The following is a 12,078-nucleotide window of genomic DNA, read 5'->3' on the forward strand; positions in this document are numbered from 1 at the left end:
GACTCCAGAGGGGCCTGGGACAGGGTCAGGGGGACATGGGGGTCAAAGACTTTCTTTGCGCTGTCCCTGAGGCAGAGGCTGCAGCTGTCTGTGTTGGGGGTGGGACCGAGGCTGCTGACGCACCAGGACGCAATGGAGGAGACTCCAAGGGGGTGAGGGGCGGGGCAGAGGGCAATGGGCCAGCCCAGGCTCCTCACCAACCCCACCGTGCATGCACACACACACACACACACACACACACACACACACACGCACTCACCCCAGGGGTCCTGGTACAATCCAAACCGTCTCTCTTTTCCTCCAGCTGGGTTGAGGGTGACAGGGCACCCTGCTCAACTGAAGTCCCTTAAGAAATGGGAGAGTATCTGTCCCATAGGCCACCATCTCCCCACCACCTGACACAGGGCACGCGCTCTGTGTTTGCTCTTTGCATGAATAAATGAATGAATGAATGGTGGATGGCCCTATCGGGCGCCTTTTTCTTTTGATGTCTCACAGTCCTGGCTTCAAGCCCTGTCTCTCCAATTGACTCACTGCCAAGCAAGTCATCTTATCACTCAGGAACTCAGCTTTCCCATCTGTAAAATGGGGACGACTCAAAGTCTGTTCTGGGTAAGGTTGCTGGGAGGATGAAATGAGACCTCATCAAGGAATTTGGAACTTGAAAAGGCAGAACAAACGTGAGCCAGGTTGGGAGCAGTGGCCCTCATCCCTGTTACCACCACTGTTGCCATCCTGCGACCATCCCCGTCACCCACCACCCTCACGGTCCTTCTTCCTGCTCCCCAAATAACCACACTGCCACTGGCCCCATTCAGTGCTTAAGTTAAGTCACATTTAATGGTTTTTTGAAGGGGAATAGAGAAATCAGAAAAGAGATTACAGCATTCAGTCAAGAAAGGGTGAACTAAAAAATATGGGAATATATTAAGCTTTTGATTAAAAAAATGCAAACGCAGTTCCTCCCATACTCACCCCTGTGTTCTCACTCATGCTCTCAGATACACACCCAGCCTCAGGCGCGCACACACACACACACACACACTCACACACACTCCCAAACATGCACACGCTCCCTGCACACACACTCAAACACGCACTCCCCCCAGGCTCACAGGGTGGGAGAGGGAGAGACCCGGTGCCGCCCCAGGGCCCCACCCTTCCCAAGCCCCCCTCACTGAAATGGCAAAGCTAGACTAAACTCAGGCTCTAGGGGACACACACTGGGCTCTGTGAGCTGCACTGGGGGCAGGGAGATGGAGAGGTCATGGGGGACAGGTAGCCTTAGACGATTCTGTTCTCCAGGATGGCCAGCCGCTTACTCACAGCTTCCAGTGGACTGGGAGTTAAGGAGATGTGCAGGTTGGCCAGAGCAGGGCAGTGACGGGGTGGCACCTGCACGCAGGGCCCCCCTTCCAGGACTTTCTCTCACTTACCCCTCATAGCGTGTGTTCCCCCCAATGTCAAAACTTATCCATTCACAGCCCTCAGAATGGTGCTTTCCAAAATCAAGCAAGCAGTTACAGTGAGCCCGGAAAGCCCAGCCCTGTCCAGTTGCAGGTTTAGGCCTGCTGGGTCTCCACCTAGTCCTGCCTGAGCCAGGGGAGCTGTGAGGGGTCCAGCCCCATCTGAGTGTAGACTGGTGGGTAGTCATGTCACCGAGAGCTTGAGCAATGGAAGTCCGTGGGCACCATGTTTTCCTGAGCGTGTCCAGGACTCTTGTGTGTGTCCAATCTAGAGCTTGGTTCCTGCCTTTGCTATGGCAGGGTCAGTATCAAAGCCGGGGCCAGCCTACCTGGCCAGGATCCAGCCCGTCTTCAGCAGGAGGCAGGCAAGGAGGAGCCTGCCCCTATCACACCACAAAAGGGGCACGGCTTTCTCCTCTCCCGACAGGGCCCTCCCCTCCTCCTCCCCCTCCCCCTCCCCCTCCCTGCAGCAGCCTCTGCGAAAGGATATGCTTCCTGGTCAGGGCCTGCAGCAGCCCCTCCACTTTGGTCTGGAATTTCACGATGGACTCGCAGGCACACAGGTCTTCCTCTGGGGTGGACAGAAAGTAGGGAAAGAGAAAGAGGGTGGTGAGCGGTTGCCTGCCGGAAAGGCAGGTGGTCACTGCCCAAGGCCAGGACTAGGGTGTCTTGGGGGAGTGTGGGTCCTAGGAGATGCGAGAAGGCAGAGAGACACGTGAAATTCTTAAGACAGAGCTCCTAGGAATGATGGAGGGGGCGACCCCTGAATGTCTTCCTGCTCCCTCAAAGCCCTGATAAAGAACTCCAATATTAGCATGCCCACGCTGGTCAGCTACTATGCATAGGACACTGTCATCAGGGGCCTCTAGGTCATCTTGGTGACCCCTCACCCCGATTCTTTGGGGTTGAAGTCATTAATCCCATTTTACAAATGAAGAACTTGAGAAGGAAAACAACTTGCCCCGTGGCCAACAGCTAGTTAGTGTCAGAACAAACATGCAAACCCAGGCGTGTCTGGCTCTGGAATCCATACTCTTTACCACTGGGAACTAGCTGGTAAGGTCACCAGGGAGGATCATGGGAGGAAGCACGGTTCAAATCCTGGCTCCTCCAGTTATTAAGTGGTTCCACCCCTCTGACCTTGGTTTTCCTATCTGTAAAATGGAGATAACAACATTCCTACCAAATAGGATTAAATGATTCATATTTGGAGAGCACTGAGAAGAGTGCCACATGTGTAAGAGCATTCAATATACAGTTGCTGGTTGTTAAAGTCTGACTGACCAGGCTTCCTCCTGATTCTGCCAACTCATGGTGCCACCCCAGCTCCCATTTTCCCCACCCACATCCAGTCCAGGATGGTTACACACACACACACACACACACACCCCTCCCAGAGACCCACCTGCCCCTCCCATCAACACAACTTCTGGCCTCACTCACCCACGCAGATCTTCTTCTGCAACTTCTTGCCAATCTGGTTGATGGTCTTGAAGTCAGCCGTGTAGAAATAGTGTTCTGCCACGGGCTCCGAGGCAATTTCCCTCAGCTCATCCTCCACAGCGTTGCCCACACCCACAGCAAACATCTTAAAGCCTGCCAAGAGGAACAAGATGAGTAGCAGTGGCCATGTGGACAGGCAGCCATAGCTGAGCCTCCCAGGGAATCCCCAGGCAATCAACAGCAGACACCTCCTGGTGGCAGATGCTGGAATTGCAGGTATAATAATTGAGGAAATCAACATTTGCTGAGCTTTTACCATATATCAGACTTGTATTGACTGTACTGGGAACTTTGCAATCTCATGTAATCCTCATAACCATCCATCTGGTGGTTATTATTATTCTCATTTAATAGATGATAAAACTCAGGCTTGTCCCAAAGTGGGGTTGCCTGCCAACAGTTGGTATGTTCTTGGGAACATTCAACTAGAAAAGTTCTAAGCCCCACCTACCAAAGGACCATCAAGCTAGCCACTTACTTTTCTGGGACCTCAGTTTTCTCATTAGTATAAAAAAGAGCTGGACAAACACCAATCCCTCCTCATTCACACTGAATCTGGGTTTAGGGCACTCATCAGAACAGACATAAGGGGCCTCCCTGGTGGCGCAGTGGTTGAGAGTCTGCCTGCCGATGCAGGGGATACGGGTTCGTGCCCCGGTCTGGGAGGATCCCATATGCCGCGGAGCGGCTGGGCCCGTGAGCCATGGCCGCTGGGCCTGCGCATCCGGAGCCTGTGCTCCGCAACGGGAGAGGCCACAACAGTGAGAGGCCCGCATACCGCAAAAAAAAAAAAAAAAAAAAAAAAGAACAGACATAAGATAAACTATAGTTGAGCTGTTCCATGTGTACCCCTGGCCACTGGTGGTGTTCAGGGTCCAGACAGCACCTACCAAGGTCCTTGGCTTTCTTGGCAGCATCATTAATGTAGTCCTGGCTCCGACCATCAGTGAAGACAATGCCCACCTTCTGGGCACCAGGCCTGGCCCCACTGGACACACTGAAGGAATTGTCGATGAGGTACTTGAGGGCAGCCCCAGTCATGGTTCCCTTCTCCATGTAGGACATGTTTCTCACGGCTGCCTTGATGTCCTTCTTGGTGTGGAAGCGGCCCAGCGGGAACTCCTGGCGCACAGAGCTTGAGTACTGCACCAGCCCCACTTGGGCCAGCTTGTCTGACACATCCAGCGTGTCCACAATCTGGTTGATGAACTTCTTCACCAGCTCAAAGTTCTCTGGCCGCACACTCTTGGATCCATCAATGAGGAAAACCAGGTCAGTAGCCGAACTGCCACCTCCACCGCTGCAGACTGGGGAGGGTAGGAAGGCAAGGGAGTGATGCTTAAGTTCATATTCATCACAGCCACTGGCTGGGCATGCACCACACCCAAGATCTGTACGGAGGATCATCCCATTTGGTCCTCAAAACTTCCTCTGTGGAGCCTAAGTTCCTGGCCCCCATTTTACAGCATTGAAACCCGAAGCTATAAAAGCTCTTAAATCACACAGCTCAGAAGTAGTGGCACCAAGATGTGACTATGTAACTCCTCCCACCATATTAAACCTACCACCCACTGTGACAGAAAGAGGGACAGCAGTGAGAAGAGAACTTCTGCTGACACCAAACTCTAGAAGGCATCTATTGCAGATTGGTTCAGAGGCCAAGTACAGAGAGGCTCAAGTGGGCTTCCTGGGGAGGGGCCGAGGCCTGGTCCCCTGCCCGCCTCCTTCCCCAGGCCTGCCTGTGTCCGGCCCACTGACCATTGCACGTCTTGCCATCACTGTTCAAGGTGAAGCCCTCGCGGCAGGCGCAGGTGTAGGAGCCCGGGGAGCTGAGGCACACCTGCTCGCAGTCATGGTCGCCTGTGGCGCACAGGTCTGACACCACTGTGGGGACAAGAGGAGACTCAGAGTCTCATCATCACAGGGCCTCGGACATCTCGGCAAGGATGGCCCCTCAACACGCTCAGGGAAACTGAGGCCCCCCACTGGATGGGGTCCCAGACCCTCAGCCTAGGGCCAGAATCACTGCAGCAGTGCTGACATCCCCGGAGAAGGTGATATTGCTGATAATAAACTAAAACTTCCCGCTAAAAATGTATAGGCCAAAGAGGCAGGGCCTTTAATCCCCTTTGTTCACTCTTGTATTCCAAGTGTCTAGAACAACACGTGCAGCAGTGAACACAGCACATAGAAGATGCTCAACAAATATTTGTGAGATACCACGTATTGAGCATTGTACTGTGCATGGAATTCTCACAGTCAGATTCATGCTCTTCCTAGGCCCGCCCCGTGCCAAAGACCCACCTCTCGTCTGCAAAAGACTCTGAACTTTCTCCTGCCCAATGCCCAGGCCCCTCAGACCCTTCCACATCGCAGAAGCCTCTGGCACCCCACACCCCCCACACCCCCCACACCCCCACACCCCCACACCCCCTCTACCCCCGCCCCCCCCCACACACACGTTCCCCCTCCCCGGACCCCTGTCCAAATAGCACAGGTTTTTTAGGCCCTCCCCTTACTGGCTTCTGGCCCCTCCTTGGTCCCTGCCAGTATTCCACCACGAAAAGGACTTCTTTTTAGTATCGCCTTTCCCCAACTCCCTTAACCCCAGGCAAGGGCCAGCCCCCAGATCAGGCGGCTCTGAGCCCTGGCCCCGCCCCCGATGTTGGCTCTGTCTCAGTCCCTGCCCCGGTATAGGGCACCTCCAGACCAGGCCCCGCCCCCACGCTGCCGCTCTCAGCCGCTCCCCTTTTCTGGCCCCGCCCAGACACCTGTACCCGCCCCCCCCACCTCACTCCCCCAGCACCACTCCCAGCCTGGTCTATCCCCCGCCCCGCGCACAGCAGAAGGCCTCCTGGAACTTCTTGGACAGCTTCTCGATGACGCTGTAGCTCTCCACGTAGTCGACGTGCTCGTCCTGCGGCTCGCTGGCGATCTGCTGCAGCGTGGCCTTGTCCACGCGGCCTACGCCGATGGCGAACAGCTCGATGCCACTGGCCCGGGCCCGCGCAGACACGTCCCGCACGCTGTCCTGGGGCCTCCCGTCCGTCACCACGATGACCACCTGCGATACACACGCGGGGCGTGTGTGAGGACCCGGCCTTCCTCCCCGCGCTGGGTGGGCCGCTTGGCCCTCCAGTAAGCCCTCAGGATGGGTGACATAAGAGGAGGTTGACCCAGAAGGGCGGAGTGGCTAGCCCAGGTCACACAGCTCGTGGGCAGCAGGTGGATCTGGCCCCTCACCAACACCAGGGTTTGGGCCTAGGGAAGAGAACCTGGATAGCGGAGGAGGCAACAGGTTTCCTCTGACTGAGAGACGAGGCTGAGCTGTTCTCTCATCATGGCCTCTGGGTGTCTCCTCCCTCGGGCATGACCGCCGGAGGGTAGAGCCTCCTCTCCTCTGTCAAACGAGGGCCTCTGACAGCCGGGCCAAACCTGCGCTCAACACTGTACAGTTCTACCCTTTGGCCACCAGAGGGAGGCAGAGGCTACGGAATGGCAGTTTTTCCTCCGGTCTGGACATTTTCTCCCGTATGCCCTGGGAAGGAGGCTGTTCCCACATTGATGCCTAAGGAATGAAGGAAGATGCTGCCTTTTCTCCCTCCATTCCCCAAGATACTACCTGCCCTTTCCTAAGAGGAAAACACTCTTCCCCTCCCACAAGGCTCCTGTGTGCTGTACCCCAGAAAGGGCAACAGGAGGGGACCCTGGTGCTGAGCCTGGCCCTCATCACCCCCTGCCTGAGCCTGCCCTGAAGTTGGGTCCTCACAGCTCTGCTGGAGTCTGAGACTCGGCATCCAGCCCCCTTAGCTGCTTTTCTCCTTCTGACCTGGGTCTGCTTCTGATTCCTGAGTCCCCACCCCTGGCCCAGATGCCCAATCCCTTGGGTTGAGTCTTGGTGATCTGACAGGCCTGGGTTAGAAATGCAGCTCCATGAGTCACAGCTCACCTTCCTGAGCCCCTGTTCTTTCATCTGGATAAAGGGGGTGTGGTGAGGCCCCCATGAGACGATTCATGGTAAGAAGCCCGGAAGGGGCAGCGTTATTTTTAATATCATTACTCTGGGGCCCCTGGGGAGCAGCCTTGCACAGTCTCTTCCCCTTCAGAGGCCTAGGCTCCTGGCATTGAAAACCTTCATTGTCACCTGCTGCCACATTCCCGTGAGTCCCCACCTTGCTGATGTCCGGCGAGCTGGGGCGACCGCCCTCAGCATCGCTTAAGGCCTTGGTGATGGCAAACTGGATGGCCAGGCCCGTCATGGTGCCCGTGGACAGCGGCTGGATGCGGCGCACGGCCTGCAGCAGCATGGCCTTGGAACCGTGGGCCCGCAGTGGGAACTCCTGCTTCACGGAACTGGCGTAGTTGACCACGCCCACGCGGGTGGCATTGGGCCCCACGTCCAGTGACTCGATGACCTGGGACAGGAACACCTTCACCTTCTCAAACTCCACTGGCCGCACGCTGCGTGAGCTGTCGATGACGAACACCAGGTCTATGGGCCGGGTCCGGCAGAGGTGCCCTGGGAGGTGGCAAAGGTCAGGAGGATGGACCAGAGACATTCAAGACAAAAGAGCGGAGCACCAGCAGCTACTTAGGTCTGGACCTGAGGCCTCAGGCAGAGATGACCAGACGTGAACCAGGCTGGCTGGGTCCTATCATCAGCCTGGGGACACTGGAGCAAGCAACTTGCCAGAGGTTGCTCAGCCCATGGGAAAGACAGAGGCTCAAATGGCACCCTCACCTCTCTGAGCCTCAGTTTCCTTTCTGTACAATGAGCAGGTGGTCCCTTCCTTACAGGATCTTTTGAGGACAAGCAAAAGGGCACGTAGGGTGCCAGCACAGGGCTGGGCACGCAGGGTGTTCAGGGGGCAGCAAAGGAGAAGACAGCCTCATGTCTCAGGTTTCAGCCCAGAGTGGCTACCGCCAACAAGGGGCAGCTCTTTCCCCTGGCTGGGCAGGAGGGCCCTGAGGGTGGGCCCTTGGGTGGGCACAGCCTTGAAGGCCAACGCAGCACCTGTCAACATGGCCTCTTTCATCTGAGCATTAAAGCAAATCAGCAAAGTGGACCCAGTTTGTGTTGATCTGCCAGCTGGTGTCCAAGAGCAAGAAAAAAGGCCGGAGTTCCTAGTGGCCACCTTGGCAGCCTGACCAAGGGGGCCCCAAGACACACCCCCAAGGAGCGATGTCTTCCCAGACAGCCTGGGACGCAGCGCCATGTGCTGGGTGGTACACAGAGCCCGAGGGAGGTAGACAGGCTTCCGAAGCCCAGCTCAGCCACTCTGTGGCCCTGGGCAGATCATTGCACCTTTGAAGCTTCACTTTTCTCATCTGTCTGGAGGGAAGAATAGGCCTAATGCCTGATGTTATCACTGGCCTGGACCTGCAGCCTGGTGGGACTTAGTACAAAGGCCAGCCCCCTCCATCCCACACTGAGTCTGAGCCGCTCCCAAACAGGGATGCAGGAAGAAGAATCAGGAAAGGCAAGGTGTGCGGGACTGTCCCAGCCCCCAGCCACAGTTCCCTAGGCCCGGGCATCAGAGGTCCTCAAGGGACCTCAGAAATCACCTTGCAGCTGGCTCCCCAGTCTCCACTAGCTGAGGCTACAAATGGGTAAACTGAGGCCCAGAGAGGGTGAGGGAACTGGCAGTGGATCAGGAGCCCAGAGGCTGAGGCTTTGTCGCTCTGTGGTCTTAGACGGGTCCTCTCCTCTCTGGCCTCTTTTTCCCCATCTGTACAGGAGGAGTTGGGCATTCTAGGATTCTGTGTCCAAGGCTGAAACTCAGAGGGGTACAGCTCATGGGGAGGCCAATCAGGAATCTGCTGAAGGGGCTGGTGGAAGGGGGAACCCCTTCTTGGCCAGCCCCCACATCTGCACTCATTGGAGAGCTGTGAGCTCAGCCCTGGGCCTGGTGCAGCCCCAGATGTCAGCAGGCTCTCTGGGTAGCGTCTGCCCTCGGTGACCCAGAAGACCGAGGGCCCTGCAGTTTGCGTGGTCCCTGAGGAGAGCCTGGGAGCTGAAAAGCCCAGAGAGAGGCTCAGAGAACCCCACTCATGTCCCTGGAAAGAACAGACAGGGTCACCCTGCCCTAGCCCTTGTGACTGTCACCACCTCTGTCTGCTCCTGGGTCAGCCTGCAAGCCACCCCTGCCTCCCTTCCCCTGTCCCCATCCTGGATCCCACTTAGCCTCTGTCTGTCTCGGTGCCCGGTGTCCCCCACCTCACATGGGCCCCCTCACCTCTGGACGGGGGCGCAAGGCCAGGTACGCATGGGACCTGCAGCAGCAGCAGGCTGCAGAGCACGAGGCAGGGGCCACAGAGTACCCTCATGGTTCTGGCAGCGCAGGCAGTATCGGCACAGTGGTGGGGACCAGTGGGGGCCAGGTCTTATCAAGCTCGCTGCCTGCCCAGACGGCCCCCCACTGACGTGGGGCGGCCCCCTTCGGGGGGGCGGGGCCGGGCTGAATGGAGGTGTGTGTGCCAGGGAGGGAAGGAGCCGCCCGGCCTGGGCTCCGGAGGCCCCTCTGACCACAAGGGCTCCTTTGCCTGCAGGAGCTGCAGCTGGAATCCAGGAAATCTCAGGTGGGTGGAGGGTGGCTCCTCCAGGGCCCAGAGCTTGCGCTGGCCCGAAGTTGCCACTCCAAGCCCAGGGAGACCTGAGTCCAACGGCCTCGCTCCCCAGCACTGCCCGCGCCCTCATCCCGCAGCCACGCTTTTCTCGCCCCTACCGTTCCAGCCCCAGTGTCCCCGTCAGCCGCTGCCTCTCCACACACGCCCTGCTCTCCAGCCGCGCCTGGATTCTGAGCTCTCCTCAAGCCTTTGTATACGCAGGACCATCTACCCATAATGCCCTTTCCTCCCGATCACTCTCTGCCTAACCATCTTGCAAGGTCCTATCGGGGCGAACATGTACCCGAGCCCCTAGTATGTGAGGGGCAGTAGAGAAGATGGTTGAAAGCTCAGACTTAGGAGCCAGGTGACCTGGCTTGGCTTTGTACTGCCTGTGTGACTATAGGCAGGTTACTTCACCTCTCTGTGCCTCAGATTCCTCATCTGGAAACTGGGTTCATATAAGTCTGCTCTTCCAATCAACGCTGGAGGGGTTGATTGGAAGAGCAGACTTATATGAACCATCTCACTGAATTCTCTTGACAACACTGTGAGGCAACCGATATTATTACTGCCACTTCCCAGGTGAGGAACTGAAAAACAGTTTTGAAGTAACTTGTCTAAAGTGCAGCTCAGTGTCAGTGCCAGGAAAGGGCCCCAAAGCGGTATTCTCAGCCACCCTGCTTGCACGGGCAAAGCTTAGTGGAGGGGCCTTCTCCATGCCCACCTCTCCCCTAGCTCCCCTGGGGTTAGGACCCCCTCCCTGTGCTTCTGTGCCTTGACCATTTCATCCATGAGTGGGTAAGTGTCTGATTGATTCAGCTCTGTGTCTGGGACTAGCCCAGGGTCTGCACAGAGGAGGCAAAAATAAGGCTTGTAAGTAAAGGAGTATAATCAGGAAGGGTCCCCACCATTGCATCTGGGTCCAGTAGTTGATGGGATAGAGCAGAGAGAGCATGGGCTTGGCCATCTGAGAGAACCACGTTCAAATTCATTTCTGCTGCTCACCAGCTGGGTGACCTGGAGCTGGTGACTTAGCCTCTCTGAGCCTCAGCTTGTTGCCATACAAGATGATAAGGGAATGGTAGCTCTTAGCTTGCCTGCCTCACTGGAACCATGTGAGGAGTCGATGAGGGATGGAAGTGGAGATTGGGAGCTGAAAGATTATCATCTTTTGGGGGGTATAATCGCTAATACTTAAGGCCTGTGACTTCACTCTGTATAAATTATACCTCAGTAAAAGGAAGGGTACAGTTGCTTTTTAAAAAGTGATTGCCGGGCACAGCTGATCCAACAAATATTGTCACAATCTTCAGAGGTGATGATGATAACAATCCCTTCCACGTGTGACACGGCACAGTCACTCGCTCTATCACTCTGTCTCCTTTGTTCCCCCAACAAACCGGTGAGGTCAGCAGATCCAACTATATTAGCCCATTTGTCAGATGAGGAAACTGAGGCCCAGAGGGGTTCGTGACTTGCCTGAAGCCACCCAGCCTGTTTAGGGGCAGAGCCAAGCTTAGAAATCAGGTCTCATTCCCCTTTGCCCCTATTTAGAGAACAAGGAAGTTAAAAGCATTTCCCTCTGACTTTTCCCATTTTCGTTTCATTTTTTCACAATTCACAGCCCTCCCCAGTTCCAAAAATCAGTTGACATGGATTTCTTTTCTTCTCTGCAACTTGAAAGTCTAATTCTCTTCTCCAGAGATGCCTCAGGGTGTGGTCATTGTGACCCTTATCACTTCCCCAAATTGTGTTATGAATGTGGTGTCTGGCCCCCACCCCCACCCTTGCCCCAGAGGATGTCAGCTCCCTCCCAGCAGGGGGCTTGTCTGTCTCATCACCAGTAAACCCCCCAGACCCAGCTTGGTGCCTATCACAGGGTATCTGGTGAGCAAATAAAGAAATGAATTAAAAGAAGGAAGTAATGATGAACTGGGTCCATTTCCATGTTAACCATCAAAGGTCAGGCTGGGGTAGGTGATGGTGACCAATGATGAGAGAGGCACAGTGCCCGCCCCCCACTCCCCTGCTGAAGGTGGACGAGCAGAACGTGAGCTGGAGTCTCCTAGCCCACCACCCCTCTCCCCAGTGGACAGAGCTGTGTCCGGAGCTCAGGGTACAAAGCCCTCTTGGCCGGGGCAGCAGCTGGGCCCGTGAAACAGCTCTTTCAGCTCTGTCTCTGAATGGCAGGTCTATGGGCTCCTCAGAGGAACAGAAGCGCCTTTTCTGTGTCACTTTGCTCATTAACAGAGCCACAGAAACATGCTACAGGTAAGTTTTCAGGAACAGAGATGGGTTCCCTCCAAAGGGGCAGCTTTAACATTCCATAGTGGGAGTGGGGGCTTGGTGGGGAGGAGACCTGGAAGTTGAGTATATACATTGAGGAAAGAAAATAAATATTTGTGTTTTTAAAATGTGAAACATTTTACCCCAGGAATCAAAATCAGGAACAGTGTGTCCGGTATTAGCCAAGGAGAAAAACCGCGTTGAGGGGCCTTCA

At 55.8% G+C, this 12,078-nt stretch overlaps 1 protein-coding gene across 1 annotated transcript; it reads right to left on the reverse strand.

Moving 5' to 3' along the window:
• Positions 1 to 1,284: 1,284 nt before the first annotated feature.
• On the reverse strand, positions 1,285 to 9,296 carry MATN1 (matrilin 1; the record flags this gene model as incomplete). The annotated part of the gene is made up of 8 exons (XM_082615137.1): positions 1,285 to 1,339; positions 1,962 to 2,037; positions 2,910 to 3,062; positions 3,860 to 4,276; positions 4,728 to 4,853; positions 5,811 to 6,033; positions 7,142 to 7,488; positions 9,206 to 9,296. 8 exons carry the CDS (start codon positions 9,294 to 9,296, stop codon positions 1,285 to 1,287), a joined length of 1,488 nt encoding a protein of 495 aa, XP_082471263.1.
• Between the last annotated feature and the right edge of the window lie 2,782 nt (positions 9,297 to 12,078).

Source organism: Mesoplodon mirus (assembly GCF_964341445.2).
Source record: "Mesoplodon mirus genome assembly, chromosome: 3".
NCBI classification, from domain to species: domain Eukaryota; kingdom Metazoa; phylum Chordata; class Mammalia; order Artiodactyla; family Ziphiidae; genus Mesoplodon; species Mesoplodon mirus.